The sequence below is a fragment of the Netta rufina genome (assembly GCF_964035555.1).
Source record: "Netta rufina genome assembly, chromosome: 10".
NCBI classification, from domain to species: Eukaryota; Metazoa; Chordata; class Aves; order Anseriformes; family Anatidae; genus Netta; species Netta rufina.
In genome coordinates this window covers 20,359,555-20,373,444 of record NC_140133.1, presented here as the reverse complement: position 1 = coordinate 20,373,444, position 13,890 = coordinate 20,359,555, and the positions used below count along the sequence as shown (strand labels likewise).

The 13,890-nt window shown below is 36.5% G+C and overlaps 1 protein-coding gene across 1 annotated transcript in view; it reads right to left on the bottom strand.

Annotated features, from left to right (window-relative positions):
- CNTN6 (contactin 6) overlaps window positions 1-1,371 on the bottom strand; it is a gene marked incomplete at both ends in the record, with an annotated part of 111,939 nt that extends 110,568 nt beyond the window's left edge. Inside the window, one exon of the mRNA XM_084292448.1 lies at window positions 1,317-1,371. Coding sequence (XP_084148574.1) covers window positions 1,317-1,371 — 55 coding nt within the window. The remainder of the gene's footprint in view (window positions 1-1,316) is intronic.
- Between the last annotated feature and the right edge of the window lie 12,519 nt (window positions 1,372-13,890).

Below are 13,890 nucleotides of genomic sequence, written 5' to 3'. Positions count from 1 at the left end.
GTCAGCTCCCGAGATTTACATTTTCACCTGGAATCTATTAAACAAAATGCTATCAGTTTTAATTTGAATTGTATTTTAAAATACTACTGCAGTCTGCAATCTGCTTCTGTAGTTTCTTCATTTCAAACAGCTGCTGACTCACACTGTACATAATTAATTTAAGTATCATTTGAGGTTGCTTTAATACAATTTCTTCATAAGTACACAAGTAACATACCAGATATTTAGAGTTCAATATATTAATTACAGACAAAAGACAGTTGTCATGGTTTCTATCACAGACTATGTGAAAGGTCAGTACATCCCCAAATTCATTATAACCTCAAAGAGTTCAGTTACCATTGGTCTCTGGTCTCAGATGAGTCTGTATTGAGTCACATGAGTTAATTCCATTTATATGATTTTATGAAGCAGGATTATCAAGTTATACCTTTTGAATTAAAAGAAAGGTTCAAAAAACAAATGAACTCAGAACACCAAACCCTTATGGTGAACAAAGCCCAAGCAGGCAGAAAAGAACATTTTACCTCACAATATTTCAGCTACCAGTTGATGGACTAATTAAGCACAAGGGATATTCAAGGAGGAGAATGGGAGAAAGCCCAACCACACTTTCTCCCCTGAATGCCATCTGACAACAGAGGGGATGCCCAGGGCTTGGAGCAGTGACAGCAGGGGTTGTGTAAGGGTCCATCACCATGCCAACTGGAGACAAGGGCAGAAGAAATATTTCCGTTTGCTTTGGGCATGAAGCAAGATTTCCTTTCACTTTTGGCATTTCTGTTTTGAAAGTCCTTAGGATTCTTACAGGTTCTGGATTTCATCAATGAATATTTACAATTGTCTTTAATTTAAATGTGATTTAAAGATACTTTACCAGTACAGAGGCATTCTGAGGGTATGATATTCCTTTAAGTGTGAGCACTAAACCATCCACACAATACTCACTAAGGTATTCTGGTTTTTAAACTTGCTGGCTTGGGAGTTTCTTACACTATGGCTAAGAAATGCATGCGCATGCATGTGCTTGCTGTTAGCAAAGTGAAAATTGTAATTTTTTCTCAATGCTACAGCTTAGAATATTTTTTAAAGCTATTTGCTGAAGTACAGTTTCTTATGATCTTGAAACATGCTTTCCTGGTTCAAAGACAGCAACTGGTGTTTTTTTAAATTAAAAGATGTTCTAATGAAAAGCTCCTTAGTCGCTTGTTCATGCAAATAAGTACTGTTAGTTTTGGTAATTGCTTCCTTTCTAGAAGAATTATGATACTGATACAGATTTATCAATCACAAACACTAATAGTGGAACATTTTACCTGTGCTGCAGCTCATGAATGGCAGCAGAATTATTAGTTTCCATAGCAACACCATCTCCACTTTCCAAGGTCAAAAATTCCTCCCATCCAATCAGCGGAAAGTAAAGTGTGTCTTCCTGTGACTACCTTGATATTCTGTAAAAACAGGAAGAGATATTGGGTAATTGAAGTAGAGATTCAGAACAAATGCCCCAATTTCCCTGTGTAAAATCCTGTTCTTCTGCACCACTGAAGATTCAGACACATATAACACAATAAATCAGGATCATCCCAACACAAAACTAATTCCAAAAAAGATACAAAGCTGGAAATGAGCTCCATGAAAAGCATATGTAATGTCTGAGGCCCATCCATCCTCTCCTTATGGCACAGAGAACATGAGCACAGGACCAAGTTTCTCCAAGCGAGAAAGCAAAATCTGTGCTTGGTGCATTCACCAAACACGGCTGGGTTAGGAGACAGGGTATTCGCAAGTACTCTTCTTGCCTGCTAAATGGTAGTAACACTTTATGAAGTTTCTTGCCTTACAGTAGTCTGCCTTCTAATCCAGGAGAGGATCCTTTGGTGAATGTAATGTAACATAAGCAGTTACTGGTGCAGAATGGCAGCTCTCATATTGGAGGAAAAAGTAATATAATATTTTAGATGTACTACACAAAACCAAACAACAACAACAAAAACACTTTTTTTTTTTTTTTTTTTTTTTTGTCATCAGGTTTATTCTTCAGATATAAAACATGAACCCACAAGGATTTACATAATAATTTGCTTTAATTTCCTTTGACATTTCAGTCAACATATGATGTATTAAACCAGGAAAAAAAAATATGTGTTTGGCCTTAACTCCCAAAGGGTAAACTTGTAATTTACTGTTGGGAATCAGTTCATAAAAGAGCTGAAAAGAGAAATTACTTAATAAAATGGGTTTACAAAATCATAAAATCATTCTAAACCCTTTAAGTGCTAAAAAATTTCCCCTGAGAAATTGCATTTATGAGCCATGTTTAGGGATCCATAGCCTCTTCTCATTTGTCTCATTTTTCATACCAGTGTGAAAAAAATCATACAGGGTTATCCTAGAATTTAGTACTGATGTGAACGAGAAAGATAGTTTTAGCAATCAGGCAATCCTGCTCCAAGCAATATTAAATGCACCTAAAATGTACTTAGCAAATATTTATCATCCTTCAGAGATTTACAATGATACAAGACTGTCCGTAACTTCCTTGGGAAACTGATAATGTTGTCAGTTTAAAAACTATTCCTAGGTTTTTTTATTTGTCTATTCTCAATAGACATGGATTTCTCTCTATAGCTTTTGCATGTTTGGAAAGTATTATTTTATCGTATATTAGAGGATTCCTACTTTGTTTATCCTAAATCATTATTTTACCTTGTCTCTTCTGGATTATTTCAGCATAGCAGGCACTTTTCTTTAAGCACACTGCCCAGAGCTGGGCACAGTCGCTCACCTGAGGAACCAGTGCCAAACAGCCATTTGCTGTTTTCACATCCCCAAATGAAGATTGCTCTTTAAAAAAAAAAAAAAAAAAAAAAAAAAAAATTGCATTCAGTTCAGGCTCCACTCTAACTCCTTCTTTAAACCTTCTGCCTATACTGAACGTGTGCATCGATTATTTCTACCTAAGTGTGAAACCTTGTACTTTTCCTTATTGAATTGGATCATATTTATTTCACACACTTTCTTCTGTTTGTCAATATTTGTCTCAAAGCTGGTGTACACATCACAGATATTTAAGACCAAAAAAAAATCTTATCTTTTTTTACTTGTCCTTCCTAAACAGAATGTACCCTTCCAGATCAATACTGCAGACATGGCAATTGTTATCTGGTTTTGTTTGTCAGTTAAGGGAGAGTTTTTCTTATTTACTAAGGTTTCATGTTAATTCCTCCCATGTCTTATATTAATTTTGTGACTTTGACTTTTCCTTATGTCCCTGCCTTCCTGTTTCCCAGTTTTATCCTTTTTCTAATGCTGGGTTCACAGGAGGGATCTGTTGTCTGCAGGAAGGTTCCTCAAATGACCGTGACCTGTGTGTCCAGCAGCACCTCTGGGAGAGGAGGCTCAAAGTGCCCATTTACTGACAGAGCACCTTGTTGGATGTGAATGGGCTCTCAGCATCAGCAGATAAGAAGGTCAATGCTTTACCCTTGTTTTGCTGAAGTTATTGCAATGAATTTTGCACATTCCCATGAGCTGTGTTTCCTTGGCATTTCTATTTGCATTCATCTCCTGTGCTGCATGTTTTTCTTTTGTTGTTTTCCTGGATATGGGCAGCGAGCATTTCCCAGTGCTTCCCACTCTGCTCCCACCCAACTTCCTTTCCTCAGGTTTTCGCAAACACGTTCTGTTTCTGGTCATTAAGTATTTACCATGCAAGTTATTTTGCACACACCTGCTGAAATCCCTTTTAAAGGTGCAACTGTTGCCAAAGGCACTAATTATGGCTCAAAAGAAATAGAACTTAAACACTCCAATATTACTCATGTGCTTTCCAGGGGGGGATATTTTGAGTCACAGAAAATCACCAATACAACCCAATTAACTGATCACATGCCTCCTCTTCCAAGATACTCACCCTTTCCTACAAGGACAATTCCTTCCAAAAAAATAAATCTGTTTACTCGTCTCCTCTTTCAATTATATGTAAGTCTTTTGAAACCAAGAAGCAAATACCTCCTGCTGACAGTATCCAGAATATATTTCCAAAACTATTCATATTTCTGTAGGCTATTGATTAATCTCCAGAACTGTAGCTCCTTTTGAGGCTGCAAATCTGGGGCATTACTGCAGATATACACACATATATATATATGTATGTATATATATATACATTTCCTGTAAGTAACCCAACTGTTTTACTTATTTCACTGACATACACAAGGACCTAACTGGCAAGCAGGCACTTAATAATTTTTACAACGTCTTTCCAACAGCAGCTTCCATGGGATTATTTACTGTCAAACTAAATCAAGAATAAATGAAAAAAATGAAATATTTATGACATAAGAAAAATCTGGTTCAGACTGGAAACCCCAAACTGGCATTAAATCAAGAAATGTAACAAGATAAATCGTGCCATCATACTCTTTGTTTTCTGGATGTAACACTATCACTTATTATAATTGTTATGTCACAGTTTGAACCATCAGTCTAGATAGATAGATGGAAAACAAAGTATGGTAAATATGATCATGGGGGAAACATTACATTTTCCCCTAAAAATACTGATTGCACATCCATTTGTCAACAGGGTATAATTTATACAAATATATTTGTTACAGAAGTAGTCAGCATCATTATTTTTTTTTATTATTTATTTTTTTCATGAGAGAAAACAAGTCACTAGGAAAGGACTCAATCCACAGATGTTTTTTAGCTGCCACTTTTTCTTTTCATGTGTCAGGGAAGGAAACCTATATAATGCTGAGACTTCCAAATGTGATGTGTGGGACATACAGGTGCAAACCTGAGATGAACAGACAGAAATTCTGCAGTGGAAATAAAGTGGCTGCTATGAGTTTGCGGGAAACCCACTGGCCAACTATGGCACTGCCTGGCCAAGCCGTGCATCACCTGCTTCCCATTGCAAATGCTCCAGGTAACGTTACTGGAGAGAAAAGGTACAAAATAATTTCTTTCATCACAACTTTTATTTTGGGATATCTGGAATATTGATAATTTCAATCTAAACATGGTATTTGGGCAGGAGATATAAACATGAGATAAATAACTTTTTTTTTTTTTTTTTTTTTGCACTGCACTTATCTTGCACTGCATTTTGCATTGCACTTAACACATAAAGGGAAAGCTATTTTAGCATATGTCCTAATTCTCCTAATTCCTAAGCTTTCAATTATACAATTATACTGCTTTTTTTTTTTTTTTTTTTTTTTTTTTTTTTTTTTTCTCCTGAAAATTAGATCTGGAAGTGGTAAGATATAGATTCATTTATTAATGAAAGTGGTCTGGCATATATTTAATGCAGTAACATAAATACTAATATTTTGTTCATTAGTTCATAGTTTGAACAGAGGTTTAAAGTATTGTATTGTCTTGGTTTCAGGTTTTGAGACCTATACTTTCTTCTACTGCTTATTTTTTTGAGTAACAAAACATTTACAAGATCAAGTCTTTGACAAAGAATAAAATGCAATTCTAGTGTCATCTGAGCTTTCATGAAAATATGCAACATTTCACATTTCTGCCACAACTGTCTGTTATCATTGTAAAAGCAAAAAGGAGTCAGTTCAGGTGGCAAACTGACATCTTTCCAAGGTAAAAGTTGTCAGGCAGTGGGAATGATGAGATTTTGCTCTTAGCTAAATTCAAGCAAATTGACATTTTTACCCATGGCAAAATGTAGCTATGTTTGCAGAAGGAGTAACTTTTTGACCTGGTGAAAGAAGCAGTGGCTAACAACAGGGATTTGGGGGCAAAATTCCACAGTGATGCTGGCAGAGGATCTTCAATCCGGAGCCCGTATATTGGTGTAACTACCTATAGAATGAGATCTGTGGAACGCATGTAGGAGGAAAAGGATAAAAACGTGGAGATAAGAGGCTATAATCCAGGGAGTGCATGCATAGCCTTTTTATTCTGCAGCCTCAGCTTTCCCTCCCACCAGCTTCCACACATCTATATTTTCTTTTGAATTTGGCCTTACATACTTTTGTATTCTTCGTCTGCCAGGAAATAAGCTGAGTCTGTCCCAGCTAGGCTTGCATTCTTGGCACACCATAGCTCCTGATCTCTATATTGTCTCCTGAGCACCTGATTTGAAGGCATCTAATGTGAATTTTCTCATGAATGCCAATGATATACAGCTACATTTTTCTTTTCAAACTTTTTATCCCTGAGGCGCTTTCTGCACTCAAACTATTTTCCAGATATCCATAACAGACTGAATAGCAAATACTTGTAACTACCAGAGCAGAAGCAGAAAAGACCAGCTTTACAGGTTCCAGCAAGATTTACCTATGCTGTTGTAGTACTTACTGCTTATTTAAAATTATTGAACCATATTTCAAAGGAGAAAAGTACCTGACTTATTTAACTAAGGTGTCTGATACTTATTACTTATTACTTATTACTCTTACATTCCCTTTTTCACAAAAGGACTTGAATTGTCATTTGTTTTTCATTCCTGACTCCTATAGCTTACTTTTGCTAGAGAAACAGAAAATACTGTCGCTTATTTGTAATTTAATTTTTTTTTTTTTTTTGGGGGGGGGGGGTCAAGTCTCATCTCTTCAAAACATTTTCCAAAATCCTAACAGTTCATTGTGTTTCAGGTGACATTGTGATCAATGTAGCATAGGACAATATGGATGCTTTTATTCCTTAAACTCCCCACTTTAAGGCACCACATTGGTGTATGAGGGGTAATGGACTGGACTCTACTTTTGTGTCTGAGATGGGTAATTTCATCTCCACAGATGGATTCAATGATATTGAAATAAGCATGTATGATGGGCATAACTGGCTTACTGAATAATAACGGGACAAGGCAAAAGGTTTGCATTGAGCAAGCTGTCAAAAAGGATCCACCACCCCTCCGTCAGTTGAACCTACTCATCCCATGATGAAGGATTCTTCTGAGGATTTACTCCTTTTTCTTATGAGTACAAAAGGTAACAGAATTTTCACATTTTTAAAATCATTTTGATTTTTCATATAGATTTGTTTTCACTGAAAGCAACATTTATAAAGCTTTATACCATGTCTTTGAATATTGTCCAATGAGGATTGCAATGGAAGCATAAACTGTCTGGATCTGCTTGGAAACAGAAGCCCTCCTGTCCTAACAATGCACTGCAGAAAGTACCCATGTGCTCTGTGTGCAGTTAGCATCCTGCTAGCATTGCTGTGGCAGTGCCCTGGGAAGATGTTGGAGCAATACACTTTCATCAAGACATTGTGAATATATGCACCTATGTCATGCAACAGCACAACCATTTGCATGGGCATTCACAACTGTAGGTAATTGAGTCTCAATAGGAAAGAGGCAATGAGAGGATTTGCTATTATTTAACCCAAACATAAAGACTGAAAGATACAAACCCGAGTGTGTTGAGCTGTTGACATATCAGCATAAAAATGTCTTTCAACAGTAGCATGCTTAAGTTGTAATGAATTTAGCTTTGTAATACAATCACAGCCCTTGTGCTTAACCAATCCTTAGGAAAGCACAGTAAAGGTACAGTTATTGCATATGGTCCATGTTGTTTGAAGTATTTTTACTAGTACTTTTATTATGATTTTATTTTATTTTATTTCAGTTTACACACTGTATGCAATGCCAGCAATCATTCTGAAAAGGTTTTCTCTTGGGCAGTATAAAATTTTGCTACTCACACTTCAGCACTGTTGGTAGTGTTTCCCTGTAACTTAGGAGATGTAGACATATTAGCTTTTTACATATGTATGTGTCTATACGTATTCAAGTCTGTATATATATACATAGTACAAACAAAGGTATAATTTGATTCAATCATCTCAATTTTAGTAACTTTTTTAACATGAAATTACAGTGTTATTTCTACTCTTTGCAGTGATATGTATGATAAATAAAGACAAAAATATTTAATTGTGGTGTAATAGGATAAAACTAACACAGAAATTGTTTTAACCTGAAGAGTGGTGAAAGGTTTTCTATCCATTACAAACCCTGTCTGGTCTATTGGTTTCTTACTCTGAGATGCATCAATCTGCGTGGGGAATGTTAGGGTGCCCTTGTGCAGCCAATATACCTCCCTTCAGGGTATGTCTTCACACCTGCAGCCTTTCAAGAACAATGCTGAGCTGTGCCAAGTGTTGGCTTGAGTCCAGACTCATCTCCAGAAATCTTTCAGGGAAATGATAAAACTAAAATATTCTTCCAATTCAGGTTAACACTGCCCAGAACAGTAAATGGCATTCAAATGAACTGCTTAGCCCATTACCAGAACCACAGGCCCTGATTTCATTACAAATAAAATACCAGAAATTTTATTCCTATTTATTTATTTCATTTTGCATGATATCTGTAGCCACTTATCCTGCCTGGCTTTGTATATAAACATGTTGTGGCTCAAGTCAGTTAAAGAAAATGTATGGTTTCAGAGTCGACCCTTTAGTTTATAGCAATTTCTATTCTGTAGTCTCCAGCACAAGGAGGATTACCTATTGGAATGCTACTTATATGTAAGACTGCCCAAATTGAGGATAGTAAAAAATATTTGACACTTAATTGAGGCAAGTCATTGTATGCATCTTTTAAATTATTCAGTGAATGATTGTTTTCTGCTAGTTAGTCACCCCACATTACCCTATGTAATGTAAAAAGCAATTGTATCGGCTAAAGTAGTTTAGAAATATATATCATGAAGATTAGTATTCATCACTGGAGGTGGTAGCAAGGATCAGCATCCATTTACAGTGAGTAAGCTGCTCAACTTTAAGATCCTAAAATGTGATATCAAGAAACACAAGAACTCATACCCCACTACAATTGCACTTCAGTTTCAACTACATGTGTCTCAGTGCTAAGTATCCTCTGCTTCTAGCAGAAATTATTGCTTCTGATTTCAGGAAAATGTGTTTGCTACAGTAAATTTGTAATGAGGATAAGCCTAGGTGTCTTTGACTGTGGATTGGTAGCCTGCAACTCTTTTCATAAACTAAACAGAAGTGAGGAAGAAGCAGAGTGAGGCAAAGCAGAGTAATTATTTATCTTACGTTGTTTGATAGAAAGAAAAATGTCAGCCACAAAAGCTTCCTGGGGCAAAATGGATAACCTTAAAGAAAGATTTGCAGCAGTGATAGCAGTATTTAGCAATGACTGCCATGTTTCCAGCAACTGAGGGAAGGCAAAACTAATTCAAGCTTAGAAGTTTCTGTAGGCAATATTTACAGTGCTTTGCCAAAAGCTTATGTGCTATTGACCTGCTATCTCTTTGCTCTTGCAGATACACCAGTCTTGGATGTGTGCTGGAAGAATTAAACTCAAATACATTTCCATTTCTTTTACATTTCTGTTTGCAGCTTAAGTCTTGTGTTGTATAGCATGCAGTATGTATGAAAACAGAAATATATATATATATATATATATATATATATATATATATATATATATATATATATGTTACTAGACTTGAGAATACATTAAGTTCCTGGCCCAGCTGTGTAATGCAGTCATAGCCTCAGTCATCTCCAGATGGAGTCAAGATCCAGGTATTCCCCAACCTTTCATACAAGGCTTTCACTAAAAGAGGGTGGACTGACCTACCCTACAAACATTTCAGTCATTCCCCCATCTGGATGACTGCAAGACCTCACAATGACAGGAACAAGATCTAATGCCATTTTAGTTTCGGCACAGTGGTTTAGTCACCTAGCTATTTTTTACATTTATCAAGACAGAGCTCTTGCTCTTTTAGTTTCATCCCTTGCTGTGCCCCTGTATCAGCATGAGGACTATCATCTGCCATCAAAATCTTCTAGATGAAAACCAGAAACAATTATAATTATTAAGCATTTAAATAATGCTGTATATACCAAAGAAGTATTCATTATCAGACCTGTTGAAAGTCCAAGTTTCCATGCAGAACCTACTAATCAGAATAGTTAAATAAAGACATTATGGAAGGATTTTAACATCTACTACAACATGGTGGAAATTTAAGCCATAAATGAGCTTTATATAAGGGCTTGGATTATGACTTCGAAATTCAGGTGTCATTCAGGTTATCCATCTTGGTGTAGGACTTTCCATCTCTTTTTCTTGTAACTGACAGAACTACAAGGGACATATGATGGCTGTACACATTCTTCAGATAAAATAGTGCTGCTATCATTTAACTTCTATATATGTAGGAGTGGACATTCACACATGTATGAAACCTGTCCTATAAGTTTCAATGACACGGGAGCTTCAAACTAATCTTCAGACATCTCTGCAAACTACAGAAGAGAACAGTGCCCATGTAAGTTAGAGTTGAGAAGTTTTTATCATATAGATAGTTTCCAGCAATTAGAAGATTCTCTGCTGATCACTCAATACAGTCTATAGTAATTACTGAACAAACATTGAGATAGAAAAAGTCTGATAAGAAAGACTGTAGAAATTTGGTCGAAGTGTGTGGACCAAATTTCAATACAATACATTATGAAATACCTGGGTAGATCTGAAAGTTATTAAATTTACCAAACTTGAAAATATATCTTGTGAACTAATTATCGTATTTATTTTAACATATTCAAAAACACTAAAACTAAATGTCTAAATGTTATGCAAATGCTAAAAGCATGCAATATTCTTCATGCATACAAAGTTTAATATCTACATAATACCTGTGAGTAAAAGCTTAAGAACTCTGGAAAACAGCCTTCCAAATATTATCAGTTTAATAATAAGAAGAACCTTTATTCTATTCCAATTGAAGTTAGAAGCAAAATTCCCATTTCTTCAGTAAAATGGGATCAAAATTAGAATGTCTTCAAAAGATACTGTGTAGGTTTCTTCAAGGATGGGGATATTAATAAAGGAACTGCTGATAAACCTTTACAATGATATCTCGAAGACTTCACCTCTTTCAAGATCTCATGCAGGCAGCAGTTGTTTCAATATGAGCTTTATATCACAGGAACACTTTAATTTGTGCCACCGTAAAGTCTGCTATTCAAAGTTTTCATTGTAATCTTTTGCTTGCTTCATATTTAATATCACAGATCTTTTTATTAAAATCCATATTAGAGGTATCGTGATATCTTTATGGGGCTCTCCTTTCAAACAAAATAATAGCCTTCAGTAGAAAAACTCTTCCTCCTGCATTCCTTATACCTCTATACCTCCAGCTGCTGGCCGTGGAGGGAAACACAGTGTGTGGAGGTTCAGGTCAGCTCATTTGGTTCCTACCGCTCCTGCTGAGGACAAACTACTGCATTACACAGAAGCATAGTTATGAGGCTCCAACACCCAGCGATGCCTTTCTCTGGCACCGAGTCCTTGAGCTAAAGGGCAAGGGGATTTCCCTGCAACAGCTCACAGATCTCCTCTGATCAGCATGCAGCAGGAATTTACTCTTCACTGGGAGAGTCCCCTTTTTATTGTTCTTGGCTTGTTGATGGATCATACATTCACTGGCACAGAATCTCATTTGCAGTTTATTGCTCTAACATCTGAAATGATCTCTCTCTCTTGCATTTCATTGTTGCTCATTGTTTGTTATTCCTCCCAATTACAGCCAGCCAGCTTCAGACGCTGGGCTCCCAAGCCCAGAACGAGCGCCAGTTGCTCGTCATTGCAGCACCTGGCTAGCAGCTATTTCTACGTAAAAAAATACTGCTGCAGACAGTTTATTAAGAAACTATTCATTTTCATATTCCCTATTTTGGAGAAGGGAGGAATTAAATACTTTGCATGCACAGTATGTCAGGCACAAGGTATGAAAGAAAGCAAGACATGACATGTATCATGAGTGGTTCTGACTCAGTATCAAATGTGACACTTGGAAAGATATGGTGCATTGAGTGTCCCCTGGCCGCTCCCTGGGCTTCCTTCTGGGGTTACTGACATCCTGGGACAACTTGTCAGGAAAAAATAAAAATTAAAAATCAGACTTTCCCAGCTAAACAAAATACCACAGAAAAGCTGTAGGAAAAGGAAAGAAAGCTAAAACTTTGTGGAAGCCAGTCTCAAGGCAAGAACCCACGGTTTCCCGTGTGCAACGTAGTGTGGTTGCATGCTATGCACAGACACCCACCAACCCACCAAAAGCTCCTCCCAAAGTCAGCGTGTGGTCGAGCAGAACATTGGTGGAGTCAGTTCCTTTTTGAAGAGCTGGAGAAACACTTTTTTGGACCAGGGGCCTGGAGAAATTCCTTCAGAAGGAGAGCAGGGAGTGTGCCTGTCACTGCTGCCTTGGGAATTCATGGATTAGTGTTCATATTTGTAAACAAAGCCCAAAGTGAAAACAGAGCTAATTTTGGACAGGAACCTGGAAATCTGCCAAGTTATTAACAAGTGGTCTTCAGCCTGGCAGAAGGTATTAACGACACCATGAATGTAAATTATTAACCTCAGATTTCCCCAGAGAGCTGTCAGGAAATATTTAGATTTTGTAATAGCCATGCATTTCTCTGCAGCAACAAATAAGGAGGCTGGGACTATTTCTGTGCTGACCTCGGAGGACACAAATACTTACAGGTTAGATGAATTTAAACCAGCTGGCAATGAGACTATGTTGAATAATAAATAATATAAATAGGAACCAGGCAGGACAGTAATGCCAGGGTGACTGTAAGATTAGCTGAACCATACATGGCCATTATTTTTGCCTAAGATGAAGTCTCTAATCATTTTATTTGCATGCATATATGCATGCATATGTGTCAGGAGGGACAGTTAATTTCAGGGCTTATTGTTTAACAAGTAAATGATTCAGCATGAAATGATGATCCTTACCATTCCCTTCCTCCTTGCTGATGTTATTTCTGTTTATTGCTATTATTTAGAATCTCCTTGATAATGAGGAAAAGAAGAACATAATCAAGCTGGATTCTATGTGAAATCGGACTTAATTCATCATAATCTATGTTTTTTAAGAATAGCAGAGTGATTGTACTAGTGTCTAGACAGGGAAGAAACATGCTTGTTCACCTGTTCTGCTTGAGCAACAGATCTGGATGCTGATGGAATTCAGAAAATGGAAAGAAGGGGGAAGTCTTTTAAACAAACCTAAGGAAAAAATCGTAATAGCCATGCCAATATCGGGCCAACTGAGCCCAGTTATCATTTAGCTGCAATGAAGTTTATTGTCCTGGTTTTAATCATTTAATGATTAAAAGTGACTCCATGACTCCAGGAACAGAGATGCTGGTAATTATGCTTTTAATTATTCCTACCACCTTAAAGTTGTGACTTTTTATTACTTTTATTTTATTTTATTTTATTTTATTTTATTTTATTTTATTTTATTTTATTTTATTTTATTTTATTTTATTTTATTTTATTTTATTTTATTTTATTTTATTATTCATCTGAATTTTGGGGGGAACAAACCACACAGCAGCAGGAAGCAGAGTCCTAAGCCTTTCCCCAGTGAAATAATGGCACAGGTCTTCTATTTCAGCTATGCTTATGGTTTTAATATCATAAATCTGGCTGATTTGTCCTAGATTGTATGTTCAGTCCTGAAAAAAATTACCAGAGATAGTTGCTTTGTAGTATTTTGTCTCAATGACTGTGAGACAAGTAAGAACATGTAAAGGGCAATGCCCATGCAAGAGCTGTAGTCCATGCACTGGATAAGCCAGAGAGGAGGAAGGGCAAATAGATGGAAACTGGGTGATGTTTCCCTGTTCAACCAAGCCTGATCTGGGTGAACAGAAGGCCTGCCATTCTCAATTAAGGCTCAGAAGATAAATGATTTATTAGGATTTAATGAAATATAAATAGCCATGTCTTTCTTTAACAACTTGCCACATATCAAACATTAAGCACTGTTTTGATTTTTAGAAGATGATGATCATGTTTCAAAGCACAGTACAGCTTATAGACTTTATTTTTCT